At 37.0% G+C, this 15,588-nt stretch overlaps 1 protein-coding gene and 1 pseudogene across 11 annotated transcripts in view; one reads left to right on the top strand and one right to left on the bottom strand.

Annotated features, from left to right (window-relative positions):
- The window catches only part of NT5C2 (5'-nucleotidase, cytosolic II), a 129,257-nt gene that overhangs the window by 61,506 nt on the left and 52,163 nt on the right, over positions 1 to 15,588 (top strand). The window contains exon 1 of one of the 11 annotated variants that reach the window (XM_023583317.3): positions 3,719 to 4,089. The exons of 6 other annotated variants lie outside the window; for them this stretch is intronic. In XM_023583317.3, the coding sequence (XP_023439085.1) occupies positions 4,076 to 4,089 (14 nt within the window). In that variant the 5' untranslated portion in view covers positions 3,719 to 4,075. Of the gene's footprint in view, positions 1 to 3,718; positions 4,090 to 4,172; positions 4,791 to 14,677; positions 14,767 to 15,588 lie in introns of those variants that run through there. 4 more of the 11 variants (XM_058298611.1, XM_058298614.2, XM_071215722.1 and 1 more) reach the window with 4 other exon arrangements.
- Positions 6,016 to 6,113, bottom strand: LOC111759287 (U6 spliceosomal RNA; annotated as a pseudogene).

Raw genomic sequence — 15,588 nt, 5'->3', positions numbered from 1 at the left:
GTTTTTGTTAAGGGGGCTTTCAGGCATATTAATTATTACTGAGCTGCAAGCTGAAGCAGGACGAGAGTGCTCCTTCAAAGCTTCCTCTCCCTTTTTGCAAAGTTCTTGAATGTCTGGAGCGGAAAAATGGACTTTTAGGGTTTCAGAAATAAGACTCCAGTAAGAAAAGGCAGTAACTGGGACTTTTTCTGGCCCAAAAGTTTTGTAATAGTCTTGTAGGCAGTCTCCGACCCTTTTCCAACACTTATGATCTATAGTACCTTCTAGAGGGAACCAAGGGCAGGTTTTTAACAAAAATTCAAAAAAGCGTGTGAGATCCTTTTTCTTAACTCTAGTTCCTCGTGCCTTGAGTGCCTCTTTCAATTGTTTCATATATAAACTATGTTGGAAAGTTCCTTGTCCCATGGTGGTGGAGGGGGGAGCCTACCTTTTTGCTTTTTTCTTTCTTTCTTCTTTTCGCCGACACTGGGTGATTTCTCAACGGATCTGTCTCACGAGCGAGTCCCTTGTGGTGATCTCGGGTGATGGATCTGTCTCACGAGCGAGTTCCCTCGTGGCGATCCTGGGTGCAGTGAGTGAGAGCGCTCTCTTCTTTAGTGAGGCGTTCTATCCCTCAAAGGTTTTGGGCCCCACGTTGGGCGCCAGTTTGTCCCGGCCAGCGGGACGATCAACGGGAGCTCCGGATCCTAGGAGGGAAAGAATGGTATGGGACAAGAGAGACACAAGGAACGACAGCAAGACAGTATTCTGATCAAGCTGCAAAACTTTATTGAGGGGACTGAGCATATATACTCTAGGGAGGAAGGGGGGTGGTGGGTAAGGTAGGTGGCGGTCTGGGATTGGCTGCTGCTGTTGCTAGGGCGGGAGGCAGATTTGAGGTAAGAACTTTTGGCGGGAACTGGTTCTGTAAAGAAGGGGGGAGGGTGACCTAAGCTATTGTTGTATCAGCTTGGGCGGCCATGTTACCGGCATTGCTGAAAGGTAGATTCTATGCATGCTGCATTAATCGCCCACAACAGCTGTAGATCCAAAAAGTAGAGAATAACACAGTCATCAAGCCCAAGTTTTAATCTCTTAAGAATATTTTTTAATGATTTAAGTAATTTTGATAATATGTGAATAAATTATTATTGTACAATATTCAAGTAATGCAAGAGTATATGGAGCAAAATGTGAAAATTCCCCTTCATGAACCCTTCCACTACCTTTTCCCATGGGTAAACACAGTGTTTGGAGATCATCCCTCAAGTCCTGATTCTATGCATGTGTACGTACACACACACACACACACACACACACGTCTCCTGGTCATAGCTAGATTCTGGTCTTTTCGTTCCTGGTAATGCTGCCCTAGTTCAGGCTCTCATCACCATACGTAACTACAATAGCCCCATTAGGTCTCCCTGCCTTGAGCTGTGTCCTCTTCAAATCCATTTTAAAAATCATGTTGTTATTCTGTTTAAAACATTTTATTGGCATCACACTGTGCTACAAGAGAAATTCTAAGCCCCTTTACATAATACTTAAGACTTTCTAGAATTGATCCTTATCTTTCCTCTTTCAGTTTGAGCCACTCCCTTCCTCTGACTTTGTTCCATTAGCACTGAACTACATCTAGTTTGGTTCTTGGCCCTCCCCCCTTCAAACCATGGTGTTTGCGTCTTTCTGTTCATGCTTTCTTCTGCTGAAATACTCTCCACCCCTTTCCTCCTTAGCTGGGTAACACCACTTGGGCATCCATGGACTCCTTAAGGGAAAGCTGCATCTCTCTTTTGTATATTCTTTAATACTATAGTTACCCGCTCCTGCATAACTACTTGTGAGTGGAACTCCTCTGCTAGATTTTGAACTCTTTAAAATCAAGTATTGGGAAGCAGACTTGGCCCAGTGGTTAGGGCGTCCGTTTATCACATGGGAGGTCCGCGGTTGAAACCCTGGGCCTCCTTGACCAGTGTGGAGCTGGCCCATGCATACTGCTGATGCACGCAAGGAGTGCTGTGCCATGCAGGAGTGTCCCCTGTAAGGAGTGCGCTCCGTAAAGAGATCTGCCCAGCATGAAAGAAAATTCAGCCTGCCCAGGAATGGCACTGCACACATGGAGAGCTGACACACAAGATGACAACAAAAAGAAACAGATTCTCGTGCCGCTGACAACAACACAAGTGGACAAAGAAGAACATGCAGCAAATGGACACAGAGAGCAGACAACGGGGGGGGGGGGGGGTTGGGGGGAGGGGAGAGAAATAAATAAAAAATAAATCCTTAAAAATAAATGAATAAAATAAAATCTAGTATTGTTATTTTTATCTTTACATTGCTGATACCTGGCACATATACCTTCAGTAAATATTTACTGAATATATGAATGGAGATGGAAAGAATTAATGGTCTTTGACAATGCCTTATCTTTTGCACAGGAAGTTCTTATAATTGCTTACCTTTTTGTTTTCCTTTCTCTTTGCAAGTAATAAAATCTTATGATAGTAGTTACATTTTTCTTTTTTCCTACCACACTGAGCTGTGATGCCACAAATTGAAAACCCAGGGAAGCCATGGGAAATTAGTACTCTTAAGGATTAGACTATTTTTCCATGTTCAGTTTGTATTCTCATATTTATGGAATTTGATTGAGGACAGTCAGTAGAAGTCCTTCATATTCATGTAAAATTTGAAATTTGGAGTTTTAAAAAGTTTTTCTTCCTAGAGATTTATTTGTGAGGTCATACTTCAAAATCCAATTAATTCTCCTCATCCCCCAAGTTACGATAGTTCTTTAAGTTCTAATAAATGACAGACAACAAGCCTACCAGATGTTATCCCTTTTTTTTAGATAGATAAAGAATTCCAGGCTTAGGTTAAGTAACTTATTCAAGGTTTCACAGCCAGAAAGTAGCAGAATTGGGACTTAAATCTAGTTCTATGTGACTTCAGTGCCCATTCTTTTGTTTTCATACCGTATTACTTTTCTAAGTAAATTGAAAATAGTTATAGTTTGATTTTATAATATTTCTTAGTGCTTTTAATTACTTGGTGAATATTTCAATGACTAATAGTAACCTTTATATAAGGTATCTAGGTTATAAATAGATAAAGTTCAAATTTTAATTCAAGTAGTACTTCTTAAGGGTATGCATGTTTTATTTTTAATTTGAATCTCCTCTAGGAGGATTTATTTGCCATTTTAGTGTTCTAAGACTTTAGCAGACTTGTTTATTTTTTCTTCTTGTTGCATAATCCCTATGCATTATATTGGTCAGGAGGCAGGAATGTTGCAGATGTTTTTCTTTCCAACCTCAGCTAGCTCTGAGATTTGGAATTAACCTTTAGAATGTTCTGGATTTACCCCCTATATGCCAGAAATCTGTAAATTTCTTTTCAGATGAATTAAGTTTTTTTGAGCAGTTAAATATTTGTAAACACAGATATTTTCCTTAAAAGCATTTAGTGAAATTAAGAGGGAAAAAAAAGACCTCACTGTGGTCCTCAGTGTGGAAATAATAAGTTCCTTCTGTAATATGATCGGCACAAAAGTACTTCCTCCTCTTGTAGTTCACGTTGTTCACTTTTTAAAGGAGAAAATAAACTGATCATTAAAACATAAAATAATTTATCATGTTGATTTTTTTTTTTCTTTCCCCAGAGTAAACTAAAAATGACTTGGACTAGGGCTGCTGGATTCTGTGAAACTCACATTGTTTGCATACTGTTGGAGGGCCTCATTAGGGGGTAAATTTGCTTTTTCTGTGTTCTCGAGTAACGATTCCTGTCTTTTACAGGAACTTGCCATTTGGATTGTCTTCTTCCTAAACTGGCCAGTCTTAAACTATTCAAGCCATTAGTTATTTTTCCTGATTTTCAGTTTTTTAATTATTCTTAAGTGTTGAAGTATTTAAAGCTGAAGATATTGGTAACCAAGATATTGCCTGATTAGGATTTGGCATTGTGCTTGAATTTGTTGGGCCTCACAGGGCCTGAGTACTCTGTGCTTTAACAAATGAGCTACAGTTCTCTAGAGGATCAGTGAAGCTTGTTTGTTGATTCTTTATTCACATCCAGAGGAAGTACATCTTTAAGAATGTCTAAGGAAGGGTAAGTGAGTTTATTACTCTTTCTCCCTCCTTTTTCTCAACTAAGAGATGCTCTAGTCATCTGAGTGAATTAGAAGATTATTAAGCAGTGCTGCCAGATTGAGGATGGAGGTGGACTGCAGGATTGAAAGAACTTCAGTCCAAAGTATACAGTGTTTCATGTATAATCTGTGAAGTTACTATTGCTATTTTGAAAGACAGCATTGAGGGTGGATTGTTTTAATGGTAATTTAGAAAGTATAAGCACTATTCTGCAGTAAGCTGTGTTTTTTGGTAGAAAGTGTTTATGAAGATTGGAAGTAAACAGTGGTGACTCACCAAATAATTTTACATAGAAGTGAATGAAGTTTAAAAATTCAAAGGCATAGTATTTTTATAAATTGTGCCTTTAGAAAATGATGTGAAAGACTGTGTAAAAAGCAGTGTGCAATCGTTTCTAGGCAGTATAGGCAAAAAATAATTTAGAGTAGAATTTCCCATTCCTCTTTGCTTTGTAAATATAAAGGAGTTCTGTGTTAGGTTTTTATTGTTTTTGTAGTTTTCTTTTACGTGTCAAGGTCTGAATTCTAAGAGTATCTTTTTGTGACCACTATAATAAGCGACTCATTTCTAGCCTGCGAGCATAACTAGACTTGGTTTATTTTAGAGAGACATTCTTACTGATTAAATAGGACATCGATCTCTCAAAGAAAATCTTTAAAAGTGAGTAAAATTTTCATTTTGGTTTTCTAGAAGCTCTTGATTCTTTTATCCTACAAAAATTTTAGTCTTGCATTTATGTGTTATTTTAACCTAATCATGTATTGATTATGATCTAAATAAGTTTGACCCTCTTTACTGCTATTCTTAAACCTCATTATTGACTACAGACAATCAGGGGTACTAATAATTCTCTTATTTTTAGAACTCTCATGGCATTACTAGAATTTGAGGCTTCTTTAAGTGTGAAAATTATAAAAGGAGTACTTCTTTAAGTTTTTATGTTTTCTTTCTTTCCAGCCCTAGCTACAAATCTGCAGTTGATAAGTAATTTTTGTTAGCCTTATATATACATGGTTTATTTATAAAGCTGGGTTTGTAGGTTTAAGAAAAACTTATATTTTTAGAGGTAGTAAAAATTCTTGAGAAGTAGTTAGTACTAATTTTTCCCTTATGTTAAAGGATATGTTAGAATTGGTTAGCAAGGAAACGTTAGAGGACCCTATGAGGGCTAAAATTTGTTTATTTACCTTTAGGTTTCTCTCTAGGGCTCCTGGTACAATTCCTGTACTGTCTAACTAGGTAATAAATAAGTGCATTTGAAGTACATGGATCACAAAAATGAAGTCACTTAGCTTTTTTTTTAAAGTCAGAATTAAATTTTATTTTCAGTGATAGAACCTGTGAAAAAGATTTACATTTTCCCATACGACAGCAAAACTTTTCAACGGAATAAGATATACTTATCATAACTAAGATGTTGCTGATTTGTATAAGTGAATATAACCATTTATATTCCTCAAAGTAAAGGACAATGTGTTTGTGGGTGATTGTTTAAAATGTGTAAATCCTAGACATAAACATAGGGCTTAATTATTAACATTCTACATTGTATACTGCCAAATTATTTCCATTACCAATTAGCACCCATTTATAAAGGTGCAGTCCCACCATTGTTAGATCAGTTGTAATATACAGCCAAAAAAATTGACAGTTCAAAAATACCAAGTACATATTTCAATTAAATATTAAGTCATATGGTAATTATACCATTTATATCAAGTTCTGACTAACGTTTTTTATACCTAGAAATGTTTTCAAACAATTTTTACCAGTTATCTGAAAATTTTGACTATATATAATAAAAATATTGCTATTTTTATGTTTGTACAATTACAACTCATTTGAAACTCATTTGAAGAAAACTCATTTGAAAACTCATTTGAAGAAAAATATGGAATGCTTTGTGTGTGTCACCCTTGCACAGGGACCATGCTAATCTCAGTATCGTTCCAACTTTAGTATATGTGCTGCCAAAGTGAGCATGTCAATTAGTTTTTATTTTCCTTTGCTATCTTTAGAAATGATAAATTTCATGTTTTCAGATGAAAAGAATTATATTCAGAGTTTTCTTGTTTGTGAAAATTTGACACTTGGTAGTTTGTTACCATTTTCTATTTGTGAAATATATCCTTAATAGGAAAAGGAAAGGATTGTTATTAAAGTTGAATTATCAGAATTTTACCTGACACTAAATGTAAACCAATCATAATTGAGACAGTGTGGTATTAGTGTAAGGAGAAACATTATAGATCATGGATCCTAATAGGGTTCCTGCCCGGATTTAGTCATTTGATTTTCAGCAACACGACCATGGTAATGCAATGGCAGAAGGATAGTCCTTTTTGAAAACTTTTTATTTTGAAGTACTTACATTGTTATAAGACAGTTACAAAAATAGTACAAACTCCATACAGAGAACTCCAACATACCCACCACCCCAGATCCACCAATTTTAACATTTGCCACATTTGTTCTGTCATTCTATCTCTCATCTGTCTATATATCATCAGTACATTTTCTGAACACTTGAATGCAAGTCGTATATGTCAAGTTCTTTGAACACTCATACTGTCATAAACATTTCTTAATAAAAAGTATGTTCACTATGTAACCACCTTAAGTTATCATTAAGAATTTTAACATTGATACAAGCTTAAAGTCTGTGTTTCATATTTTCCAATAATGTCCCTTTGATCCTTTTTTCCCCCCTTGTTAGATCCCATCCAGGGGATTATGTTTTGCATTTAATTGTCATTGTCTCCTTAGTTGCTCTTTATTTTTTTTTTTAATTGTGAGAACATATATACAACAAACTTTCCCACCTCAACTGTTCCAGTTGGTATTATAATGGAGCTTTCGTTGAATGCCAGAAGCTGACTAAAAAAAAAGACAAAGAAAACATTTTTCCCAGTCTTCCCAGTCTTTTCAGATTAAACTTTTTGAGTGCTTTCCTTTGGGGCATCCCCCATACTGTGAGTTTGGAGAATAGCTCCAGGCCAAAGGGTAGGGGCCTCTCTGATCCTTGTTTTGGGCATGTGGAATTGGCCATAGGAATTTTCCCCAGCAGCTGAGAATGTCCCTTCTTCCCTAGGAAACAGTTTTCTTATGGTTCTAAGCACGTCACTGACTGTCCTACAGCCATCCAATACCTTGTATCCACTTAGTGTTATGACGGAGCTTTCCTTAAATGTCAGAAGGCAACAAAAAATAGAAGGACAAAAAGAAAACACCTTTTCCATATTTGCAGATTGACCTGTGCAAGTGCTCTTTTCTAGGGCTTATCTATACAATGAGTTTAGAGAATAGCTCCAGACCAAAGCATAGGGGCCTCCCTGACCCGTTCTGTGTATGCATCTTGTCTTGAGTATGCATAGATATCCCTAGGAATTCCTCTTTACCCAGTTCCAAATGCCCTGTCTTCCATAGTAAACAGTTCCCTCATATACGGACACTGCATAGCATGTTATAGCAAGTAATCCCTTGCCCCAAGCAGCCACTTAACTGCTTTCCCACAACTTTCTGTTGGAGAGCTCTGTGAACTGCCTTCTACATGCAGGGCAAGTTCCGGAATGATGAGTCTGTGAGGCTACCACCAGGAAAATCGAACCAGGTATACATGCTTCCAGTATGTGCACTAGGGTTACTCTTTTCCCTCAGGAACTGGGACCGGCATCTGCAGTGGAAGTGCAGGCCAGTTCTATAAGAGCCCAGTGAGTTGGGGGAGGGGCCAATCAGGGTGCCACAGATCCTACTTTTATTTATTTAATTTTTCTCTCCCTCCCCCTCCCCTGCCCTGCTGTTTTTTTGCTATCTGTGTCCATTTGCTGTGTGATCTTCTGTATCTTTTTCTCTTTTTGTCTTCTCTTCTCGTCTTTCTCCTTTAGGATTTACTGGGATTCGATCCTGGGGACCTCTGATGTGAAGAAAGGTTCCCTGTCAATTGTGCCACCTCAGTTCCTGGTCTCTGCTGTGTTTCACCTTGACTCTCTCTTTTGTCTCTCTTTTGTTGCGTCATCATCTTGCTGCATGACTCACTTGTGCGGGCACTTGGTTTGCCATATGGGCACTCGTGGGCACTCGGCTCACCACGTGGGCACGCAGCTCGCTGTGCGGACACCCACAAGGGCACTCGGCTAGCCGCATGGACACTGCTCACCACTCAGACACGCTTTCTCTTCTTTTTTTCACCAGGAGGCTCCAGGGATTGAACCCAGGTCCTTCCATATGGTAGGCGAGGCCTTATCACTTGAGTCACATCCACTTCCCTACTGCTTTTTTTTTTTCCTCTCCCCTTCCCCCCTGCCCAGTTGTCTGTTCTATGTGTCTATTTTGCTGCGTGTTCTTCTTTGTCCGCTTCTGTTGTCAGTGGCACAGGAATCTGTGTTTCTTTTTTCTTGTTGTTGCATCATCTTGCTGTGTCAGCTCTCCATGTGGGCGGTGCCATTCTTGGGCAGGCTGAACTTTCTTTCGCACTGGGCAGATCTCCTTACGGGGCTCACTCCTTGGGCATGGGCCTCCCCTACGTGGGGACATCCCTGCATGACATGGCACTCCTTGCACGCATCAGCACTGCGCCTGGGCCAGCTCCACATGGGTCAGGGAGGCCCGGGGTTTGAACCGCAGACCTCCCATGTGGTAGACGGATGCCCTAACCACTGGGCCAAGTCCGCTGCCCCCTACTGCTTTTATATGACCTTTTTCTTGCTTCTGTGCTGTCCCAGTTACTACTGCAGTCTGTTTTCTGGGCCTTTGAGAAAGATGTTTTTTGTCAATTCCTGCTGGTTGTTCAAAGCTTCTATGGGAAGATGGAGCTTTGAAATGTCTTACTCTGCCATCTTTCCAGATATAGCAACCAGGATAGCCTTTTTAATAGATGTGCTAGAACAACAGAATACTCATTTAGGAAAAAAATGAACTTAGACTTTTATCTCACACCATACACCAAGAAGGGATGCAAAATGAATCATAGACTTAAATATATACGTTAACACCAAAATGTAGGAGACCTACATTTTGTGACCTAGAATTAGGTAAATATTTCTTAGATAAATTTTAAAAAGCAAGAACCATTAAAGACAAAATTGATAAACTGGACTGCATCAAAATTTTAAAATCTCCTTTTTGTAAGACGTCATTAAGAAAATGAAAAGGGAAATCACAGGTTGGGAGAAAATGTTTATAATACATATATCTCTGATAAAGGACTTATATCCAAAATGTATTAAGAATTCTTTCAACACATTCAGACAAACACCCTAATTAAAAAATGGGGAAAAGATTTGAATAGAACCTTCACAAAATAAAAAGATATGGCAAATAAGCACTTAAAAAAGTGCTCACCGTTTTTAGTCCTTAGGGAAGTACAAATTAAAACCACAGTGAGACATCAATCATGACACATCCCTAGGATGGCTAAAACGAAAAACACTGAGATTGCAGAGCAACGGGAACTCTGATGCATTGCTCATGAGAATGCAAAATAGAAAATGGTTTTGGCATGTTTTAAAAGTTAAATACTTACCATGTTACCTAACAATTTCATTCCTAGGTATTTATCCAAGACAGATGAAAGCATATGGCCACACAGATTTGTATGTTTGTTCCTAACAGCATCATTTGTAATGCTTCAAAACTGGAAACAACCCAAATGTCAATTAACTGAAGAATGGATAAACAAATTGTGGTATATCCACAGAGTGGAATACTACTTAGGAATAAAAAACTATTTATGATAGATTTAGCAACATGGATGAGTCTCAGTATTATGCTAGATAAAAGCAGAAGTATTATGCTAAATAAAAGAAGTCAGACAAATACCACATAATGTTTGATTCAGTTTATGTAAAAATTATAGTGACAGTACAGATCAGTGGTGTCTTGGAACCAGGGCTTGGGGAGGGTATTGCAAAAGGACATGAAAGAATTTGTGGGGCAGGGGTGAAGGAAACATGCTATATCTTGAGTGGGATAGTTGTTACAAGAATGTGTACAACTATTCAAACATTACACTTAATATGGGCAAATTTTTATTTTAAATCTTAATAAAGTTGAGGAGGAAGGATGAGACTTAAGAAGCTTTTAAACCTGCTGTTTAAAATATTTTATAAATAAAAACATTGTTTATCCAAGGGAACAATCTTTGAGAAAGTACAGGTACTCTGGGAAGTGCCATTCAGGAAAATAATGCATTCTTTTCTTTCAGTGTCACAATTAAACTAGCCCTCTGAGTTTTTAAATGCTGTTTATTGCTGTAGCTACTATCTTACAGCTAAGTGATCCAAATGAGTTGTCTTTATTTGTTTTTATTTTAAATTCTAGATTCTGACTTCTTTATTCCATTATAGGAATAGTACACTTGTTAATTTGGCCTAGTTTCTATCCTATGGAGTTTAATCTTAGCTTTTACTGTGTTTTATACAGTTATCCCATCCATATCACAATTTTCCCCATCGTGGTTTCAGTATGTTGTGGATTGGCATAAGAAATTAAATGGGAATTTTGGGGGGAGTTTTGGGGGAGTGCAAGCCGCAAACGACACGCAAAGGCTAGCAGACAACACAGAACAAGTTTAGAAACTCAGAAATGTGTGGAATATATGTGTAGTATTGTATAATATTGCCTGTGACCAAATACTTATCCTAAATCTTACAGTAAGGTACTGTAAACACCCATAAAAGAAAAAAGTTCAGATTTCTCTGGTATGAAGAGAGGGCCAAAAAATTTTACATTGGTTTTCCAGATTGCAGGGCACGGTGCTCCTAAACCTTGTGATGTGGAAGGGATGATTGGTCTTTTGTTTAAAAAATTGGGAAGAAAAGTGAAAAAAAAAATAGAGAAAAGTTGGGTAAAAGGGATTAGAAAAAACCTGTATTTACATTATACTAAATCTCCTTTAAATGTACTTTGAGATCCAGAAAGAAAGTATGCAATATCATCTTAATTTTATCTCTTCTAAGATGCATGTTTTTTCATGTGTAAACATCTCTGAAATTGGGCTGCACCTAGCAATATATCATCTAGAATTAAGTTGAGTTTTCCATAGAGGATTTCCTCTTGTTTCTTTCAGTCCCCTGGGGCCATTATCATCCATACTGGTAGTGTAAATTCAGACCACAAACCAAATGACTGGGCTTGAGTTCATATTCTCAGGGGCAAGTTTTTCTCCTTCCTTGGACTTAGTGGCAAATCTGAGATGTGTAGATTTCATTGTGGCTCCTTTATGTTGCAGATTTATTTCTCCCTTATCCTTTTATTATGAGTGTAGTGCTTTGATATGCTAGCTTTATATGGAGTCTATTAAACTTTTGATTTTCTTGGGTATTTTTTTTCCTTTTTAGTGTTATATAGTATGAATGAGCTTTACAATTGATAGCATCTTAAATTTAATCAGCTTTAATTTTCTTTGCATTCCTCCATGCTCACTTCTTTTTCTCTGCAGCTATTTTATATTGAATATTTGAGTGAGGAAAATTAATATTTTAATTAATTCATGTTTTATTTTATAAAAACCTGTTTGGTGTCAGACTTTCAAAGCATACACTGCAGTTCTGGTACAACCTGAAAAACAAAATACATCCCTCCTGAGAATGTTTTCCAGAGAAAATGTTAAGCCAAATTAGTAGGAAGTCATTGGCTAGAATTTATTAAAACAAAAATTAATGCTACTAAAATGACTTTTGCTTTTATAATCTATTCCAAATTATTTCTTGTTAAATCTGTATATCCATGGTATTCTACATGAGGTTTAAAATTTTAAGAATCAATTTCATAAGTTGGAAAGTTCTTATCTGTAATATTTTTTAGATCACTAAGCATATTTTTTACTAAAGGATGTTGATATAATGGCAGACTGAGGTCTTGCCATCAAGTTTTTATAATATAACTTTTATAGTGATATTTACCTTCCATTATGTTGCCTTTTTAAAGTATACAGGTCACTGTTTTTTTTGTGTGTGTGTTTTTTTTTTAAGGAGGTACTGGGGAATAAACCCGGGGCCTCGTACACGGGAAGCAGGCAGTCAACCACTGAGCTACAGCTGTTCAGTAATGGTTTTTAATGTTTTTACAGAGTTGTGTAAGCAGCCAATGCCATTATCTAATTTTAGAATGCTTTATTACCCCAGAAAGAAACTGCATACCCCTTAGGAGAAACTCCTCATCGCCTCTTCCCAGCAGCTTCCGGCAACCATTTAGTTTTTAACTTAATTTTTAGTTCAATCAATATTGTGCCTGCCCTTTACAAGGCCTTATCCTAGATTTTGGGATGGCTATAAATCCCTGTCCTCAAAGCTTATAATCCAGTAAATAATAAGAGAACTACCCACATATGTTATGAATATGACAAAATATTGCAAGTACCAAAATAAAGAATTGCGAATATTCTGATCTCTCATTTTTATAAAATTCATAATTTTATAGAATTTTAGTTATTGGTGAAATCCCTTTCACTGAGTAAAAAAGTATTCTGGAGGAGTGGATGTAGCTCAGTGGTTGAACGCCTGTTCCCCATGTACAAGGTCCTTGGTTCAAACTCTGGTACCTTCTAAAAAAAAATAGTCTGATACTCAGGGACATTAATATCATATAGTTTTGTGGCCTGGCCACAATAATTTTTTGAAGAACTCACTTGAGATATTGGTCTTGAAAATAAGATACAGATAACTGAGGAGGACATTTTAGGTATAGAGAACAGCATAAGCAAAGTTTCAGGGCACATTTAGGAAATAGCGTGTAGTTCACTTTATTAGAGCAAAAGGTACATGATGTGGAACAACGTAAACTGATTTTGGCAAAATGGTGAAAGACTTTGAACCTCTTGAAGATCCAAGAATATGTAATTTTACTGGTTTGAGTGGGTGGTAAGGAATGACTAAAAGTTATTAGATGGGAAAGTGACACGTTCGGAGCTGGGTTCTACGACAGCACTTCTCAAACTATGGTAGAAAATCAGTTTTTAAATATTTCCAATCTGTTTCAAATTATAAAAAGTTTTAAAAATACGGGAGGAAAATGGATATGGCTCAAGAGATTACACTCCTGTCTACCATATGGGAGGTCCCAGGTTCATTTTCCAGGGCTTCCTAGTGAACGCAAGCTGTCCCACGTGGGACAAGCTGGTGCAACCAAAGAGATGGAGGAGAGACAATGAGAGAACACATCAGGGAATTGAGTTGGCTCAAGCGATTGAGTGCCTCTCCCCCACATCGGAGGTCCCAGGACAGGCTCCCCGTGCCTCCTAAAGAGAAGATGAGAAGAGAAGACAAGCAGACACAGAGCACACACAGTGCATGGGCACAGAGAACAGACAGTGATCACAAAATGGGATGGAGGAGAGCATAAATAAATAATCTAGAAAAAAAAAATGGAGTGGATATAGCTCAGCAATGAGTGCCTGCTTCCCCACCTGGGAGGTCCCTGGTTCAGTCCCTGGTGCCTCCTTAAAAAACAAAAACAAACAACAAACAAATGAAAACAAGAACTCAGGGGAGCTGATGTGGCTCAGTGGTTGAGGACTGGCTTTCCATATACGAGGACCTGCGTTCAATCCCCAGCCCTGGTACCACAAAAATAAATAAATAAAAGACTAGAAAAATGAAGAGATAGAAGTGTATCCCTGCATTTTTTATTATTACATTCAATAAACAAAATTTGTCTGTCAAATTACTATATTAATATTTCTGAACAATTAGTTGCAGTTTCTATATGTTATGCAATATCTGTATGTATGTTAAGGATCAGTAACAAACAAAAATGTTCACAGACCAGCATTGGTCTGTGGACCACACTTTAAATTAGCAATGATACTTTAGAGCAATTAATTTGACATTTTTGTGTGAGGAGAGCAATTGGGGGAGATTGCTGAAGAATTCATGAGGACCTGAACAAGCTGATAAAAGTATGAATGGAATGGAAGATCTGGATTCCAGAGACATTTGGAAATTTAAGTGAAGGTCCATGAGATGATTGGGTGTGGATTGAAAGGAAAGGAAAGAATCAAAGGTAACTAAATTTTAAGCTTAAATGGGAGTATGATAGCAGAAATAGGAAGAGCTAATTTGGGGAGAAAGGTGCTGAATTAAATTTTGAACAAAAATTCATGTTATAGCATTAATCTGTTAAGTAAAAATTCACAGATAGACACAAACACAACTTTTGGTACACAATTTCAGTTTGTCCTCTCAAAAAGCACTTGTAACTTTTCCTTTTCTTTGATTGTAGCAACTTTGACTTTATAATAACACAAATCTATAACCTAAACAAGAAGATTTTATACTTGTATCTTTAGACTCATTTGTTGTTGCAGTAACTTTTGTTGGGCGGCTGGCCAGGAAATTGTGACTCCTAGGCAGGGGGAGGAGTTGGGGATAAAGTTCACCATTGGCAAAGAAATTCTATTCCAAATGGATTTATGTGGAGCAACAGTGATATCCAATGACAAGTTAAATTAGACACACAGGTGTTTTCCCTCACAGTGTCTCTATTGAGCAGCCTGATTCAGACTAAACAGACTTTTTGAAGTTATTTCAAAGTAAAAAAATATTATCTATATTAAGGACTTTAAGAAGAATTTTGTTATGTGACTTCCAGAACTAGTTGACTCATCACATTTTGCAAACGGCAACCAGTGACAGATGAGGTAATGCTGCTTTGATTTATGAGTTAAATCTCAAAACAAGAGCTTGCTATCTACAAAATTTCAAATTTTGTAAATTGCATGTTTATGTTCCTTAAGTGTGAGAATATTAGATCCCTATTCTTAATGCGTATCATAATAGTGGTCTTAATTTTTAGAGCTAATATATGTATTTGGTAGAATTTCTTCAAATTTCATGCCTTACTACAGTGCAATATGATAGTAAGAGCGGTTGTATTTGTTTTTGTGTTGAGGTCTGTGCCTGGTTTTATATAGTGTTTCTGTGTCTGTCTCCTAGAGATTTTTTTCTCTTGTTAATGCTCAAATCTGTATCTTGTAAATAACATTATATAGGAACTTTTGCTGATTATTTGTGTTTTAAGGTTGGATGGTTAGTTTAGACATGCTTTCTAGGGTGGTGACTTTGTGCTTTTTAAAAAGCAGGCTTTTTAATTTTACAGATATATTCAAGCTTATAAATATACCAGTGGAGTATGTTCCACTGGTTAATAATTTAGGAAAGTGGCACAAATAAACTGTCATCAGTGTAAGTACGGTCAAGGTCCTAGACCAATAGAAATTTTTGCATTCCCAATGCAGTTATAATCTTTTTGTCTTCAAATGTATGGTGGGGCAGTGAGCCTGTCTTGGTTTTAGTTAATATAGTACCTAACACTTTATTTTGCTGTAACCTCAGTGAAGAATACTGATTAGTTTCAAACGAAAAGATTCAGTTTTTCTTGAAGACATGATATAGAATTTCTACCTCAAAACTTCCTCTCTACATACTTTCAGCATATGGGTGTTTATTATCTCTGTAAACCT

The sequence above is a fragment of the Dasypus novemcinctus genome, chromosome 6 (assembly GCF_030445035.2).
Source record: "Dasypus novemcinctus isolate mDasNov1 chromosome 6, mDasNov1.1.hap2, whole genome shotgun sequence".
NCBI lineage: Eukaryota > Metazoa > Chordata > Mammalia > Cingulata > Dasypodidae > Dasypus > Dasypus novemcinctus.
The sequence above is the reverse complement of the archived record's forward strand: the minus strand, read 5'-3'. Positions and strand labels throughout refer to the sequence as shown.